This window comes from Macaca nemestrina, chromosome 7, assembly GCF_043159975.1.
Source record: "Macaca nemestrina isolate mMacNem1 chromosome 7, mMacNem.hap1, whole genome shotgun sequence".
Taxonomy (NCBI): domain Eukaryota; kingdom Metazoa; phylum Chordata; class Mammalia; order Primates; family Cercopithecidae; genus Macaca; species Macaca nemestrina.
The window spans coordinates 55,572,554-55,591,066 of NC_092131.1; the positions used below are offsets into that span (position 1 = coordinate 55,572,554).

The 18,513-nt window shown below is 36.9% G+C and overlaps 1 protein-coding gene across 4 annotated transcripts in view; it reads left to right on the plus strand.

The window, feature by feature from the left end:
• Positions 1 to 18,513, plus strand: part of LOC105481818 (thioredoxin domain containing 16) — a 129,106-nt gene that overhangs the window by 33,644 nt on the left and 76,949 nt on the right. For all 4 annotated transcript variants that reach the window (XR_011625880.1, XR_011625879.1, XM_011741568.3 and 1 more), the window contains exons 9-11: positions 2,581 to 2,731; positions 16,678 to 16,844; positions 17,234 to 17,294. Coding sequence is in view for 2 of the 4 variants with exons in the window: in XM_011741568.3 (XP_011739870.2) it covers positions 2,581 to 2,731; positions 16,678 to 16,844; positions 17,234 to 17,294 (379 nt within the window). In the remaining 2 variants the exon portion in view is untranslated. The remainder of the gene's footprint in view (positions 1 to 2,580; positions 2,732 to 16,677; positions 16,845 to 17,233; positions 17,295 to 18,513) is intronic.

Here is an 18,513-nt window from a genome sequence, read left to right on the forward strand (position 1 = left end):
TACTGCTGATTTCCCATCCTGGAATAGGGGAAGCCTTGTTATTCTCCATACCACAGTGATTGCATGCTAGCCCCACCATTTCTCTGGGGGTTAGTTGTTTGTATTCTCTCATGTTACCAGCCTCTATATTTTTTAGTTAATGAATAATTGCAAATAATAGTGTTATTAAAACATAAAGAGGTGGTTATTTATTGGCAAGATATAGGTCCTATTATTTACCTTACACATCCTGTTAAGTTATACTATACATATATATAGTATATGTGTGTGTATATATGTACATATATATACACGTATATATATAGTGTATATATATACACACAGAATATGTATATATATTCTGATCTAAGACTAAGGCATGGTATTGTTGTGTAAGTTTTTTTGCTTTTCCTGTTTTTTAAATGGGAATTTAAAAATGCACAGTTATCTTCTTATCCTGTTTTTCATTTGCTTTGAGTATATGATGTATTGGGGAAGTTTGGATTATCATTTCTTCATGGGTAACAAGATGGTGATGAGTCATCCCTGGACCTGAGGTGACAGGGAGATACTATAGATTCTGAATATAGTGGTGCTGTGATATGACTTCTGGATAAAGTAGTTGGCTATTTGGATTATCTCCTCACCAGGAGTGAGGTGAATACATTCTTTCTTTCACTTGTTAATTCTTTCATTCACCAAATATTTATTGAATGCTTTCTATGTGGTGTAGACACTATTCTAGCTTCTGGCGCTATAACATCAGTTAAGACTAGTATATTACTTGCTGTGTCATATTGGATCTGAGTGTGTTTGAAATTATTTGTTAAAAGCATTTATGATAGATAGTAAAAGAGAGAGCATGCCATAGGCTCCAGTACTTTCTGCTACTTCCCTGTATTCCCTTCCTAAAAAATCTGTGGGCCAAGAAGGATATTACCCATGCCCCATAAATGTTACAATCCATTAAATCAGAGGTGGGCACCTGACCTAGGGCCAGCGAATCCATTGGCTTACTTGAGCAAATGAGAGAGATGAGAGATCCTCTCTCCCAGGAACTTCGAATTGGACGTGGAAAAGCTGGATTGTACACCAGGGTAGCTGTTCTGCTCACAGGAATGTTTTGCCCTCTTGTAAGTAAAACAGAAAGATGTCTTCCCAGATTGAATTGAGAGCTGAAAAATGTTAATGGCAAACGAAGGTCCCTGAACTGTTCCTGTTCAGGTCTCTACATTTATTCTCTAACTTTTCTCTCATCCAATTATTTGAATTTTCCTTACATTCTGTGAGATTCTCTTATAAACTTCAAATAAGTTTCACTGTTTTTGTTTTCCATTATCTGCAAGCAAATGATCCCTGATAAAATAATTTTCCAACATTATTCTGTTGTTTCAGAGGCTGTGATACAGAGTCCAGCCTTAACTAGGACCTCCTGCACTCAACACTTTCCTTTCAGCAGTATGTGACTATTCAGGAATCTCCTCAACAAGTTATATGCTTTCATTGCATCTTAGGTTTTGTTTGAAATGCTCATTTGTCCTATCTTATTGGAGGGGTCATTCTCTCCCTTTTTGTTTTTTAAGCTCTGCAGTAATCTCCCTTTTCTTCCCCTTCCTTCTCCTTCCTAGTTTGAAGCAGAAAGAAATATTTCCTTGTTCCTTGTAGTATTTTTGCATATTATAGCACTTACAAACTACATTTTAATTGTTTGACTAACTGTCTCTCCTTCAAGGATGTAATTGTCTTATTTACCTTTATCTGTTGTGTTTAGCACAGGGCCTCACCCATAGTAGGGATTAAGTAAATCTTTGAGTGACTATTTCTTTAATCATTGAATTGATTAGAAATTACTTTGCAATTAAATTTGACATCAGTGAACCTTGTCAGCTCAGTTTAAATATGTCTCAAGAATTAAAATAGCATTTTAAAAATAAATTTTTGTAGTATTTTGCCAAACCCTACTAATGCCATATGGATATTTCTAAAATGCTATTTTAATTTTGGCAAACCTTATCTCCACTATAAGTTTATCTTTGAATTCTCATACTGAAGGGAATGCCAAAGCTCAAATTATAAGCCATATTTGCTGAGTTTTGTAATATTTCAGATACAAACTCACAAACTCCCACAAACTGTCACATGGTTTCTATTTTAAACTGTTTTGGCTGAAGTTTATTCAAAACAGCTTCGGGTTTAAATTAAATTTAGAAAATTTGCGTTACAAAGCTCCATTTAGCATAGCTCTAGAAAAGCAACTATATTTGAAGATAATCTCATTGTCCGCAAGGTGACAGCCTTTTATGGAAGAAAGATTATAGTCTTGCCTGTAACCTATTATAATTTAGAAACTACCATATTAAAGAGTTCAGAAAAAAAACTGTTTATACAACTCACATGGTTTGTTCAGATATGAAGGTTAATTTTCTTTAATATCCTATATCTTCTTTTTTGCCAAGTTCATTTAATTTTATACTCTTTCAGACTTTTACTAAAATAATTCAAAAGCATGAGACTTAAGACAAAATTTATTGTTACATCTTTTTGGATGATAGAAGGATCACATATTGAACCTCATTAAGTTAATTAATTTTTAATTTATAGCTCTGAGGATGTGGAATATGCACATCTCTACTTTTTTCATTGTAAACTAGTCTTAGACTTGACCCAGCAATGTAGAAGAACACTAATGGAACAGCCGTTGACTACACTGAACATTCACCTGTTTATTAAGACAATGAAAGCACCTCTGTTGGTATGTGTCTTATTTTATATTTTTATTTGCTTTCTACTGCCTGTATAATTGCAAAAGGTATGTATCTTATTTTAACATACATAAAATTTATTAAGTTTTGATTTACAGATGCATGTTTTACTAGATGAATGACAGTTATATCTTTTCCTTTCTTTTTCTCATTTTGAGGGATTTAGGAATAATTCCTTATTAAAGGCAGAATAGAAAATAGACTATCCATTAAATGACATTTTAATACCTTCATATATTATTGCATTGAAACCCAAATAGAGCATTGTGTAAGTGAAAATATTCTGTGGTAGTAATAATGAACTCTGGGTGTTGGTGAGCACTCGCAGATCACAAAGACCACACATCATGGTTAAGAAAAGACCTCTTTTTTTTTTTTTTTTTTTTGAGACAGAGTCTCACTCTGTTGCCCAGGCTGGAGTGCAGTGGCACAATCTTGGTTCACTGCAAGCTCGGCTTCCCAGGTTCACGCCATCCTCCTGCCTCAGCCTCCTGAGTAGCTGGGACTACAGCCACATGTTGCCACACCCGGCTAATTTTTTGTGTTTTTAGTAGAGATGGGGTTTCACCTTGTTAGCCACGATGGTCTTGATCTCCTGACCTTGTGATCTACCCGCCTCAGCCTCCCAAAGTGCTGGGATTACAGGTGTGAACCACCGCGCCTGGCCAAGACCTCTTTTATGAATGCTTTGATCACTATTTTAAAAATTGGTAGATATTAGAACCTAGGATTTCTGGTGCTCCAGTTTCCTTACCATTAGCCTGAAAGAATGTTGTAGAGACACTAGGTGATGGTGATCAGCAAACTGTTCTCTCTGAAAAGTTGAAGGGTTGTGCTGAGCATATGTAAAATCTTCAGTAGATCTTATTCAGTATGTCTTTTTTAAAATATAAAAATGATGCATGTGTATTATAGGTAATCCAAACATTACAGCCAAGTATGAAGGAAAAGTTTTAAGAAGTCACTTAATCCCTTCACTCAGAAGTTAACTTTAGATGACCCCCACACCTGTCATCTTTGCACCCATATGGATGCATAGAGATAGGGGAATTAATGGATTAATGGACATGTCATATCGTGTGTACTACTTTATAGTAAGATGTCTAATCTTGAGTTCAATAGAAGAAAATGAAATTGATGTGAAACTAGAGGGATTATGGAACTTTTGATAAGTGTTTTTCATCAGTAGAGGGCTCTTTAAGGAATATTGTCTCAAGTGTTTAAAATGGTTATGAAAGACATTAAGAAATTGAAATCATTATATTTTAAAACTTTGTTTCCATTTTAGATAGTATTGACTTTTTCCTACCTGTGAAAGATGAGAAAATTAGCCTCATATGTTTATTTCCATCTCAGCTCCCTTGCCCTTCTGATTTGTGTTTGTTTTGTTCTTTGAACATTATCAAGGTCTATGATATTTATATTCAGTATATTCTGTTTTGTAACCATAATACCCTCTTCCTAAAAAGCATTGCTTCTGCACTTAAATAGATTCAGAGCTCGCCACCACAGTTTTATGGGCTTTATTCCTTAGTTCTTATTTTTTTGAGATGGAGTCTCACTCTGTTGCCCAGGCTAGAGTACAGTGGCGCGATCTTGGCTCACTTCAAGCTCCACCTCCTGGGTTCACACCATTCTCCTGCCTCAGCCTCCAGAGTAGCTGGGACTACAGGCACTCGCCACCACACCTGGCTAATTTTTTTTGTATTTTTTAGTAGAGACGGGGTTTTACCATGTTAGCCAGGATGGTCTCGATCTCCTGACCTTGTGATCTGCCCGCCTCGACTTCCCAAAGTGCTGGGATTACATGCATGAGCCACCATGCCTGGCCATTCCTTAGTTCTTTAAGTGACTTTTTTCTGTGGTTGGATTTTGACTACAAGCTTTTTTTTTTTTTTAAGAAAGCGATTTAAAGGTCTGTCTGTCTTTTAAGCTTCCATCCTAGCATAGAGCAGACATAAAGAGAAAGGACAGTTCACTGTATGGTTCTTCACTATTTCCCTCCAGGTTCACTTCCTTCTCTTGGACTAGTGGAGTATTATTATGAATTCTCAGGATTTTGTCTTTCAGCATTGGGGGTAAGATTAGGACTCATACCTAGCTTTACTAAAAATCTGTTTTTATTTTGCTACAACGTTCTGGCTTGAAGTTGTGCCCTTTCCTAAAGTTTCTGCTCATGAATTTTTTTTTTTTTTTGGCTGTATTTCAAAACTGTTTTTTGTTTTTGTAGATAGATAATAAGGAGGAAGATTCTCTGATCTTATTTCACTTTATGATGCTTACTAGGAATTATGTAGCATTACTTTTGAAATTAAAAAACCAAAACTTTGGAAACTTTTTATTGACTTAAATTAAGTGTGGTTTTACCTGAAAGCATAACATGGCAAAAAATTTAGGGCATCATTTATATTGCATTCTGTAGGAACAACAGTCCCTTGAAATACACATTTTATAAAATACAATGTGAATGGTACTACCTAGAATTGTGCCATGCAGGTGACCCTGTTCTAACTGCTGTTCACCTAAAAGGAATATTAAATTGTCAAAGTCTGAAGTAGGGTTTGCTTCAACACTTTCACAGAATAACATAAGCGTTTTATTTGTTTGAACTTTTTTTTCCTAGACAACTAGGGAACTGGGATATAAGATTCAGGCAGAGGCTCCAGAAGCCCTGGTAGACACTGAAATAGGTAGGAATGACCAGTAGCATGAAGCCAAGAAACATGTGAAAGGCTGAACTGAAGATCAGTGCCTAATTGGAAAGCTAAGCTGAGAATTCAAACCTTGATGTCAGCCTAGAAATACCTGGCAGAGTGAGGCCTAGAAGCACAGATTCGTGGACTTTCATAGACCAGAACAGAGAAAATGAATGCAGAGTACAGAGAAGGAGACAAAGCCTCGAAAGATTCCTTGAGACTATTGGAGGGTGGCTAAGGTCTTACCCCAGCGGAATTAGGAAGATGTTAGAATCCTCAGCTGGTTTGGTCACTTTTATGTTTTAGTACTTTAAACATTTGACCATATCAGTGTTTGAGGTTGTTTTTTGTTCTTAAATAATACATTTGAGGTTAAAAAAACTGAGTAATGCCAAACCCTTTTATAGGAAACACCTCTTAGACCAAAATTTGTTCTAACTGGGTTATATCCTTTGATGGTATAGTTAACTGGAATGAGATAGAGAGGTCCCGAAAGTTCATACCTAAATTTGTTGACTTCTTACAGGTTCTTGTTAGTATAGTAGCTGACTTCATAGTTGACTTTGAATTCATGTTTCTTGCTTTATTCTTATTCTCTCATAGTACCACTGAAGCTCATTTCCCTACCTCCCCCCCCCCCCTTATCTTAGACATTATTCTATATACAAGCCCTTAGGGTTTAATCATGGTTGGGTTTTGTGTGTTTAGTAAGATGCTTTGCAAATTAGCCTGGGTTTCTGGGTTCAGGATCTGAAATAATTTGGTATGTTTACAAAGTCTTTTTATAAACTAATAAAAATGGAAAGTAGGATTCAGGCTTTTTTGTAAACTGCATTGTGTCTGATCATTGCAATTATATGTATTATTAGTTCACTTCTAAGCATATGAAAATAGATGCAGATTGCTTTTGTGTGTGTGTTTATTGCTTTTTTTTCTTTTAGGTAAACCAGGGTACTTGGACACCTAATTGTAGATATATAACACAACTATGTCTTATATTCATGATGGGAGGTGTGTCATTTTGATCATGTCAAACTGAAAATAAATCTTGAGCATAGAATTTTTAAGTGAATTTCAATCTTAAATAGGTTAAGTAAGATTCTGCCAGATACGGAGTTGTTTTAGATGTATTATTAAGGTTCCCAACAGTGAGCACAGATGGGAAAATGGTTCAATTATTGTCCTGTTGGCAAATACCAAGGACATTTTAGAATGCTGATGATTTTCTCCATGATAGATTCAGCTTATATTTGTAGATAGAAGAAAGCTTTTATCTGAATTCCAAGAAGAATTCTCAAGTGTAAATATCTGATAAAATGTTAAAAGATCGGTAAGTGTATACATTTTTAATAATTTCTGAAATTTTTACGTTATTTTTGTTTGTTCATCTAGCTGTCTGTCTCAGACAGATTCAAGACACTTGGATTAAATTAAACCTACTCTTTTATGTAGGAAATTAGAAAGATGCTGTTATGATTTATTCATTTAGCTCGTATTTCTAGAAAACTTGTGTGGCAGTGTGCAATATTGTACAGCATAGTGTTTCCTAACATGGTTGTTTTAGAGCCTTTTTTTCATTGTTGTAAAAACCATGTAAGATTACCCTCATAACAGTGTTAAAGTGTGTAATACAGTATTAGCTGATGTACGTTGTTGTACAGCAGATCTCTGGAACTTTTTAATATTGCATGACTGAAACTCTATACTCATTGAACACACAACTTCACATCTCCCCTCTACCTGACCCCAGACCTTGACACCACCAGTCTACTTTCCATTTGTATGAGTTTGATTACTTTAGATACCACATATACACTGAGTTATGCCATATTTGTTTTTGCAGTTGGCTTATTTGACTTAGAATAATGTCCTCACGGTTCATCCATGTTGTAGTGTATGTTAGGATTTTATTCTTTTTTAAGGCTGAATAATATTCCATTGGATGTATATATCACATTTTATTTATCCATTCATCCATTGATAGACATTTAGGTTGCTTCCACCTCTTGGCTACGGTGAGTAATGCTGCAGTGGACATGGGTGTTCTCTGAGATCTTGTTTCTCATTCTTTTGGAAATATACCCATAAGTGGGATTGCTACATCAAATGGTAGTTTCATTTTTAATTTTTGAAGAACCTCCATATACTCAGCCCTCTGTATCTGTGGATTCTGCATCCTTGGATTAAACTAACTGCAGATAAAAAAATAATTAAAACCCAATACAAAATAAAAATAATAAAATAATTCAAAATTAAATTATGGTATAACAACTATTTACATAGCATTTACATTGTATTTGATGTTATAAATAATCTAGAGATGATTTTAAGATATACAGGATAGAGTGTGTAGGTTACATGCAAATACTATGACAGTTTATATAAAGGACTTGAACATTTGTAGGTTTTGGTATTTAAGGGGCATACAGAAACTGATTCCTTATGGATACCCAGGGATGACTGTACCGTTTTCATAGTGTCTGTACCGTTTTACAATCTCACCAACAGTGCACAGGGGTTCAGTTCTTCATATCTTCACCAACATTTGTCATTCTTTTCTTCTTTCTTTTCTTTTTTTTTTTTTTGATAGTGGCCATTCTAAAGGGTATGAGATGATACCTCATTGTAGTTTCGAGTTTTATTTTCCTGATGATTAGTGATGTTGAGCATTATTTCATATGCTTGGCCATTTGTATATCTTCTTTGGAAAAATGCCTATTCAAGTCTTTTGCCCATTTAAAAAATTGAGTTATTTGTTTTGTTGTTGAATTGCGGGAGTTCTCTAAGTGTTCTGTATATTAACTCTTTATCTCATATATGGTTTGCAGACCTTTTCTCTCATTCTTTCAGTTGTCTTTTTACTCTGTTAGAAGTTTTAGTTTGTCTATTTTTGCTTTTGTGGTTTGTGCTTTTGTTGTCATATCCAAGAAATCGTTACCTATTTCAATGTCATAAAACTTTTCCCCCTATGTTTTCTTTTAGGAGTTTTACTTTCAGGTCTTATTTAAGTATTTAATCCATTATGAGTTAATTTTTGTATATGGTGTAAGATAAAGGTCCATTTTCATTCTTTTGCATGTGGATACCCAGTTTTCCCAACACCGTCTATTGAAGAGAGACTGTCCTTTCTTTACTGAGTGATTTTGACATCCTTGTCAAAGATCATTTGACCATATACACGAGGTTTATTTCTGGGCTTTCTGTTTTGTTCCATTGGTCTATGTGTCTGTTTTTATGCCAGTACTAGGCTATTTTGATTACTGTAGCTTTGTAATATATTTTGAAATCAGAAAGTGTGAGGCCTCTAGCATTGTACTTCCGTCTCAAGATTGTCTGGGCTATTTGAAATCCCTTGAGATTCCATATGACTGTTAGGATTTTGTTTTCTATTTCTTCCAAAAGTACTGTTGGGAGTTTAATAGGGATTGCATTGAATCTGTAGATTGCTTTGGGTAGTATAGACATTTTAATAATATTATTAAGTCTTCTAATCTATGAACACACAATGTCTTTCCATTTATTTATGTCTTTTAAATTTTCTTTCAGCAATGTTTTATAGTTTTCAGTATAAAGGTATTTTGCCTCCTTTTGAAAATTTATTCCAAAGTATTTTATTCTTTTTCAATGCTATTGTAAATGGGATTATTTTCTTAATTTTCTTTTTGGATTGTTCATTATTAGTGTATAGAAATGCAACTGATTTTTGTGTGCTGATTTTCTATCCTGCAAAATGGTTCTCATGGTTTTCTGGTGTGTGCGTGAGAGTGTGTGTGTGTGTGTGTGTGTGTGTGTGTGTGTGTGAGATCTTTAGGGTTTCCCACATATAAGATCCTGTTACCTGTGAACAGAGATAATTTTACTTCTTCTTTTCCAATTTTGACGCATTTATTTGTTTTCCTTACCTAGTTGCTGTGGCTAGGACTTTTAGTTCTACATTGAATAAAAGTGTCAAGAGTGGGTATCCTTGACTTGTTCATGGTCTTAGAGGGAAAGTTCTCAGTTTTTTTTACCGTTGAATATGATATTGGCTGGGCTTTTCATTTATGGTCTTTAATATCTTGAAGTAATTTCTTTCTATTCCTAGTTTTTTGAGAGTTTTTATCATGAAATGGTGTTGAATATTTTCAAATGCTTTTCCTGCATCAATTGAAATGACCATGTGATTTTTGTCCTTTGTTCTGTCAATTTGGTATACAGTATTACATTAATTAGTTTCTGTATGTCAAACCATCCTGGCATCGCAAGCATAAATCCCACTTGCTCATGATGAGTGATCCTTTTAATGTGCTGCTGACTTCAGTTTGGTAGGTTTTTTTTTTTTTTTCTTATTTTGAGACAGAGTCTTGCTCTGTCACGTAGGCTGGAGTGCAGTGGTGCAATCTCGGCTCACTGCAACCTCTGCCTCCCGGGTTCAAGTTATTCTCCTGTCTTAGCCTCCTGAGTAGCTGGGATTACAGGCACACGCTGCCATGCCCTGGCTAACTATTTGTATTTTAGTAGAGATGGGGTTTCACCATGTTGCCCAGCTGGTCTTGAACTCCTGAGCTCAGGCAATCCACCAGCCTCAGCCTCCCAAAGTGCTGAGATTACATGCATGAGCCACCGCTCCTGGCCCAGTGTGGTAGTTTTTGATGAGGATTTTTGCCTTAATGTTCATTAGGGATATTGCTCATACTGCTCTGTAGTTTCCTTTTCTAGAAGTATCTTTGACTTTAGTATTAGGGTAATGCTGGCCTCATAAAATGAGTTTGGAAATATTCTCACCTCTTCAAATTTTTGGAAGAAGTTAAGAAGGATTGGCATTAATTCTTTAAATGTTTAGTTGGATTTTCCAGTGAAGGCATCTGGTCCTGGACTTTTCTTTTTTGGGAGGTTTTTGATTACTGATTTAATTTTCTTACTAGTTCTAGATCTGTTCAGATTTTCTGTTTCTTAATGATTCAGTCTTGGTAGGTTATATGTTTCTAAGAATTTATTTCTTGTAAGTTATCAAATTTATTGGCATATAATTGTTCATAATAGTCTTCTATAATCCTGTTTATTATATCATTTTTGAAAGTTAATTTTTAAGTAATTTTAGTTATTTGATAGTAATACATGAATTGTAGAAAAATATTGGTAGTTGCACCCCAATGCAGGAGTGTTTCTGTCACTTTTATATCTAACACTAATTTCTATTTATATTACATATTTTATTTAGTTATAATTTTTATACTTCTACCCTGTGACTTTCTCTGCCTATCAAGGATGTTTGTGATTTTGTTTTTTGTCAAATGGAATGGATTATAACTTCATAGTTAGGCCGGGTGCAGTGGCTCCCGCCTATAATCCCAGCACTTTGGGAGGCTGAGGTGAGTGGATCACTTGAGGCCAGGAGTTTGAGACCAGCCTGAGCAAAATAGGAAGACCCCATCTCTACAAAAACATAAAAAATTAGCTGGGTGTGATGATGTGCACCTGTATTCCCAGCTACTTGGGAGGCTGAGGTGGTGGAAGGATCCCCTGAACCTGGGGAAGTCAAGGCTGTAGTGAGCTGTAATCGTGCCACTGTACTGCAGCCGGGCAACAGAGTGAGACTCTGTCTCAAAAAAAAAAAATTCATAATTAGGAAACTCACAAGATTTTAAAAGAATTATACCAACTTGTATGGTAAGACACAGAAATAGCACAAAATGATATATGTACTTTATACCTCCAAATTTTTAGGGGCAGGAAGAGGCTAAGAAATCTACTCAGCTGCAATCACAGGCTCCTTTTTTTGTTTTTTGTTTTGTTTTGTTTTAAAAAAATGACGAGTTGGAGGGCAGACCAAGGCCCAGACTTTGTAACCAAGAGTCTCAAGTTCAGGGAACAGGACTGAGCCCTAGTCAAGGAACTGGCAACATATGCCTGAACAAACCTCAGAGTTGTTATAGACCAGTGACTATCGTGTGCCTCCATTTTTCCCTGCTTCAACTAGGAGTGTATATAGTGGTTATACTATGCCTGTCCCATCATTGTCTGTTGTGTATGTATTGAGGAAAATGATCTGTCTCTTTTTTTTTTTTTGGAGACAGAGTTTCTCTCTGTCACCTAGGCTGGAGTGCAGCAGCGCAATCTTGGCTCACTGCAGGCTCTGCCTCCTGGGTTCATTCACGCCATTCTCCTGCCTCAGCCTCCTGAGTAGCTGGGACTACAGGTGCCTGCTACCACGCCCAGCTAATTTTTTTGTATTTTCAGTAGAGACGGGGTTTCACCATGTTAGCCAGGATGGTCTTGATCTCCTGACCTCGTAATCTGCCCACCTTGGCCTCCCAAAGTGCTGGGATTACAGGCGTGAGCCACCGTGCCCAGCTGATCTGTCTCTTTAGTTCACAGGTCTTCAGATTGAGAGGAATAGTTTTCCAGGAGCTGTATGCAAAGGACTTACCTGTACCTGGAACTAAATGTAGATGATGTATTACATTTTGCACAGATCTCAATCAAAGCTTGATGGGATGAGGCTTTAGGAGGCTTGGAGAGAGGTGTGTATTTTATACATGGAAGGGATATGAGTTGTTGTAGCCAGGGGGCAGACTACGGCTGCAGTAATCCCTCCCACATGCAGAATAGGTTCCCTCCTTTCTCCAAGACTCATGAAGTCCAACAGTACCTCCCATCCCATAAGCTCCCCTTATCATGTCACCCTATCCCTGTGCCTGTGGAATGGTGGAGTCTGTGACTCCTCTACCTGAACCTGGTTGGGCTTTTGTAACTGCCTTGACCAACAGAATGAGGCTAAGGTGATGATATATGACTTCATATATCATTAATGGCTATATTTCACAAAATGTCATGTGCTTCTGCCTTGCTCTCTTTATTTGCTCATTCTTGAAAACCCCCATCTTATTGTTAGACTAAGCAGCCTGAGGAGAAGCGCACGAAGAGGAGAATCAAGGCCCTTAGACCACAGCCCTGGCTGAGCTCCTGATAGTCAGCAACAGCTTGTTAGCCATGTGTATGAGCCATCTGTAAAGTAGAATCTTCCCTCCAGTTGAAATAGCCTACTGATGCCACATGAAGCAGAGATGAGCTTACACATATTTGAGCAAAAGAAATGATTCTTGACATTTTAAGGTACCAGGTTTTAGGGTACTTTGCTACACAGTGATAGTTGCTCAAAGCACACCCCTCAAGTGATCTCATTTGTTTCTGTGGTATTAACTACATGGATTCTCAAATCTGAATTTTCAGGTCACATATTTATTTGGAGCTCCCACCCATATATCTAACTGTTAATTGGATGTATCCCTCCTTAAGCACTAACACATGTGACATTAAGGTATTGTCCTTTACCACCACTGGTTCTTTCTCTATTATTTTGGTTATCTTACTTTCCATTCATTGATGGCAGACATCTGGGAAAACATTCTTAATTCCTACATCTTCCTGCATGTAATTTTACATCTGAAATCTCATTTGAAAGCTGACAGAGTGATATTTTAAAATGTGATCATGACTTCATGCAATTCGTAAATGGCTTCACTTTACTTACACAATAAAACCCCATTTTCTTGGCAGGATATTTGTGGCTTTCAATGATCTGGCCCCTTGCCAGATTTCTAGCCTTGCTGACTCTTCCTCCTTTTTGCTTTATAACACTGAATTACTAATAGTTCTCCGAATACACAAGGAAAAACAAACAGTCATTTTTACTCCTTCAGGGTATTCCCCTCATCTAGGTTTTTGGCAGAAATTGGTTGCTTGTGGTTGTAAGACCCAGGTTCCTGTTTTCTTGCTGGCTGTTGGACAGGGGTTGTTCTCGTTTCCTACAGGCTAATCTCAAGCCCTTGCCACATGGCCCTCTCACAACATTGCAGCTTGCTCCTTCAAAGCCAGTGGGAGAATCTTACTTGAGTGTGCTACAACAGACTCCTATGTAATGTCACCTAACCAAAGGAATGGCTACCCACTGGTCCTACTGACACTCAGGGGAGGGGATTATACAAGATTTGTTCACTAGGGGGTAGGAATCTTGGGGGCCATCTTAGCATTTTGTCTACCTATGCTACACAAAGTTCAGGGAACAGGACTACTTATGGTAGACAAAATAACTTAAGAGTACTTAATAACTCAAGTTATTGAGTACTCTCTCTCTCTCTCTCTCTACATATATATATATATCTATAGATATATCTATCTATCTACATATCTATACTTACCTATGGTAGACAGACTTCTAAGATAGCTCCCAAGATTCCTATGCCCTGGTGATAGGAATCACTTTGAGAGGCCAAGGTGGGTGGATTGACTGAGTCCAGGAGTTCGAGACCAGCCCGGGCAAAACCCCATCTCTACAAAATATATAAAAATTAGCTGGGCGTGGTGATACATGCCTGTAGTCCCAGCTACTTGGTGGAGGCTGAGATGGGAGGATTGCTTGAGCCTGGGAGACAGAGGTTACAGTGAGCTGAGACCCTGTCACTGCACTCCAGCCTGGGTGAGAGAACGAGACTCTATCTAAAAAAAAAAAAGGTTCAATTATTAGAAAGTTTGGGAGAACTTCCTTTGTATCTGCTTTTATCCACTCTATTGGTTATTCAGTGGGCTCTTTCAATCTGACAACTCGTGTCCTTCAGTTGTGGGAAAATTTTGTGTTTATTTTAGTGATGATTTCTTCTATTTTCTCCCTTCTCTTTTTCTGTGACTTGCATTATTTAAATATTAGACCTCTTGAACTAGTCCTTCAATTTTATTACCTTTTTTTTCTCTGTCTTCCATCTATTTCTGTTGTGCTTTCTGGGAGATTTATTTAACTTTATTTTTCATTTCTTTATGGATCCAGTTTCTTCCCATCTCCTTGAGGTTGTCTATGGTGGTTTCTGAACCTTTCTTCTTCCCATATAGTCTGTATTTTCTCTATGTTATTTATTTTTCTATGTGTTCTAGTTTCTGTCTTTCACGTTGGAGGCTTTCCTCAGGTGTTTGTTAATCCTTGGATGTCTATTCACAATTTAGAATTTGAAACTAAAAGCTGATTGGAAATTCTAACATTGGTGGGATTTGGTGACTTTTAAATATGTATGTATACATATGTAACAGTGATGTGTTCACATCTTATTTCTTCATTAATCTTCTTTTTAAATTTTTATTTAATTTTTTCTTTAAAAAAAAGAGAGACAGCGTCACGCTTTGTAGCTCAGGCTGGTCTTGAACTCCTGAGCTCAAGTGGTCTTCCGTCTTGGCCTCCCAGCGTGCTGGGATTACAGGCATGGGCCATTGTGCCTGACCTTTTCATTAATCTTCTTAGTTTCTTACTATCACAATGGAATGATGAGAAAACAGAACAAAAACATCAGTCTTTGCAAGTCTCTGACAAAGAGCAGAGACTTCAAGGCAGTTGGGGTTGGGGGAGACTTGAGAGATGTGGCCAAAATAGTACTGACCCTCTTTGGCTGACTGGGCCGAGGAGGGTTGGGAAGGTGGAATGGTGAGAAGGTGGCACCATTGTAAGCTGTATTTGACATTTCTGCCCCATGACTGATACGTGTCTGATCTTCACAGACCATCCCATGGGATTTCCCAGTGCCTTCTGGCCACATGACACCCCATCTCCCTGCCTAGTTCAAATGTCCTGGGAATGCCAAGCAGTGCTAAGATGGACCCTGAAGCCAGCTGTGCTGGGTGGCAGCAAGAGAGGAGAGTGGAGGAGGGGCAGAGGCAGGCAACACTGTTCCAGATTCTCACACATTCTCTGTGTGAGAATTCAAGGAGTGTGGTTGAGTCTTGTCTGGGAGACATCTATGGTGGAAGGTGGAGAAGGTGCAGGTAGCAGTGGCAGAAGTCCACGTCTCTTAGGCAGTAAGCAGACTGAAATGGTGAGCAAGGCCGAGCCTAGAGCTCCATAGAGTAATTGGGCCTGGCCTGCTTTTTGGCGAATCCCAATGTCAGTATCTTTAGGCTTTTGGGGGTTACTCAGTCCCCCAAAAAGGATACAAATTCCAATTGAGGACAAAGGCCTGGCTGCTGGCATTCTGGGAACTGAGTGGAAAGAGAGCTGGGGTGAGGCGAACGTCTCAACATTTGGTTACTTAATCTCCCTGATTTCAGCATGGTGTCCACACTGTCAGCTGTTCCTAGATTTCTGCTGGTGTGGGGAAGTGACAGTTGTTTAAGCTCATAGAGTTGGGGAGGGGAATCTAGGGATCTAACTACCTCTCAAAAGCTTTGACACATTCCTCCTTATTTTAGAGCCTTCCTGCCACTTCCCTTCCAATATTTCCTTCCCAGGTCCAGATATGCCTGACACCGACAGTTCCTGAGCAATTTTAGGATCCTGTAGTTAAAATGCAGTTTTCCCTCTGATGACTTAGGGTTTTGCCTTGTAGGATCTCCTAAGTCAGTTATTATTCTGACGTCTAAAATTGTGCTACCATTTCTTCTCTTCCATTCTTGACATATGTGTGTTTATCTCTTTTAAAAATCCCACTGCTGTAGTTTTCCTGGGAGTTCTGAAGGGAGTGAAATTAGATGTGTGTATTTAATTTGCTGCTTTAACTCAGATATTCCTCATTGTTTTGTAATATGTCATTATATGTTAAATTCTTATATGAAAAAGTTTATTCCTTAGTTATCTGTTCTGTTTCCCTTGAAATATTTATCAATTAGTCCCACAGTTTTATTGATTGTTTTTGTTTGTAATATGTTTATTCTTTATGATTATAATTTTTGGTTTAACTTCTTATGAAATCTATTAGTTTTATAATGCCTAAACTTATAGAGGTCCAGACATGATGGCTCATGCCTGTAATCCCATCACTTTGGAAGGCCAAGGCGGGAGGATCACTTGAGCCCAGGAGTTCAAGACCAGCCTGGGCAACATAGGGAGACCTTGTCTCTACAAAAAATTAAAAAAAAAAAAAAAAAAAAAAAAAAAAAACTAGGCACGGTGGTGTACATCTGTGGTCCCAGCTACTCGGGAGGCTGAAGTGGGAGGATTGTTTGAGCCCAGAAGGCTAAGGCTACAATGCGCTGTGATTGTGCCATTGCACTCCAGCCTGATGAGAGAGCAAGATTCTGTCTCAAAAAACAAACAAACAAAACTATATAGGTATATTGGGAGCATTAAATTCAGGAAATTAGGAGATCATTTCTGTTAGTGTTGGATTTTTTTACAGACTTTTTTTAGTTGTGACTTTATTAATAAGAATTAGGAGAATTTGAATCCAAATGTTGGAATATTATTATCACTTTTTTTCTTTTTCTTTTTTTTTTAAACGAAGACTGAAGTTGCTGAAGATCCTCAACAAGTTTCAACTGTTCATCTCCAGCTAGGCTTGCCACTGGTTTTTATTGTTAGCCAACAGGCTACTTATGAAGCTGATAGAAGAACTGCAGAATGGGTTGCTTGGCGTCTTCTGGGAAAAGCAGGAGTTCTGCTCTTGTTAAGGTATCTTAAACATCAAATATTTATTATGTTTAGCAAAACACTAATAGTTTCCATGTTTTAAAATTTGATAATTTAATCACTTATAAGTAAACTCAAATCTTTAATGGATTCCAATATAGTTAGAACTAGTTGCTGTGCTAAAATCTGTACATTCATTTATGGTTGATGAAAACTTAGAACTTAAAACCTTGTTATAAATGAAGATGGAGATTAAGATGGAGACTAGAAAATCTGGTCTATGTTTATGTGTAAAATTTTTCAGTCACTAAATTGTAATATTTTTTCATAATTTTTAGTATAAGAATATAGTTATGTTTTCTACTGACGTCCTGGGTGACTATTAGTCTTCACATTAGCAACATAAAACATTTATTTCCATTTTGAAAAAGGGACTCTTTGGAAGTGAACATTCCTCAGCATGCTAATGTGGTCTTCAAAAGAGCAGAAAAGGTTAGTTGTTTTATGTATTGTTCTACAATATCTGTTTATTTAAAGAAAGCTAATATATGTGGTCTTAAAGTAATATATTTTATTATAGAAAAATCTGTAAATTATAAATTGCTCCTATTCAAAGAAGATTGCTGTTAACATTTTGATGCTTTTATCATGTGTCAGTCTGGTTTTTATCCTATGTTCACATATTTATATGTATTTTTTTAATAAAACAAAATCAGGATTATGCTAGATATCCTGCGTTTTGTTTAAAATAATATTGGGCTGGGCATGGTGGCTCATGCCTATAATCTAGCACTTTGGGAGGCTGAGGCAGGTGGATCACTTGAGCCCAGGAGTGCAAGACCAGCCTAGGCAACATCGGGAGACCCCATCTCTACAAAAAATTGGCTGGGTATGGTCGTGCATGCCTATAGTCCCAGTTACTCAGGAGGCTGAGGTGGGAGAATCACTTGAGCCCCAGAGGTTGAAACTGCAGTGAGCCGTGATTGTGCCACTGCACATCCACCCTGGGTGACAGAGAGAGAGACCCTGTCTCAAAAAAATAAACAAGATAAAACAGAATTCAAACCATAGCAGTGATGAAAGACAGAATAGTGATTACTTTTGGGGGATGTTAATGACAGGAAGAGCAAGAAGATGGCCACTGGGTGTGCTGATGATGTTCTGTATCTTAATCTGTGTGGTGGTGATACAAATATGTCCACTTTGTAAAAATCCCTCAAACTCTATACTTAAAATTTTTGTTCTTTTCTGTGTTAATGTTATACTTTAATTAAAAGGCTTACTCTTACTACAAAAATTTCTGTGAATCTTTGGAACAAATTAAGTTTAATTTTGATTCCTCTACTTTTTAAGTTTATTATGTTTCTGTAGAAATCAAAATTGCTTGTTTTGAATATAATGTTAAAAAATGAAGATATGTGATAGCAAAGAACAAACATACTTAGAGCTCATAGCTTTATTCCAATATAGAGTTACAGTCAAGAATACTTTGCTAAAATAATCTCTTGGCTTAAAATTTCATATTTTAAAAAGCGTAACACTTGGGCAATAGTAAAATAAATCTTAAGTAATATTTTTAATATTAAGTAATATTGATCTCAGTAGAATTTGGTATTCTTAAAATAACTGGGAGCACATAGTAATTTAATGTTGTTTATAGCTAAACAGGAAATTGAACTTATTAGTGGAATTAATTTAGATGAATATTGTT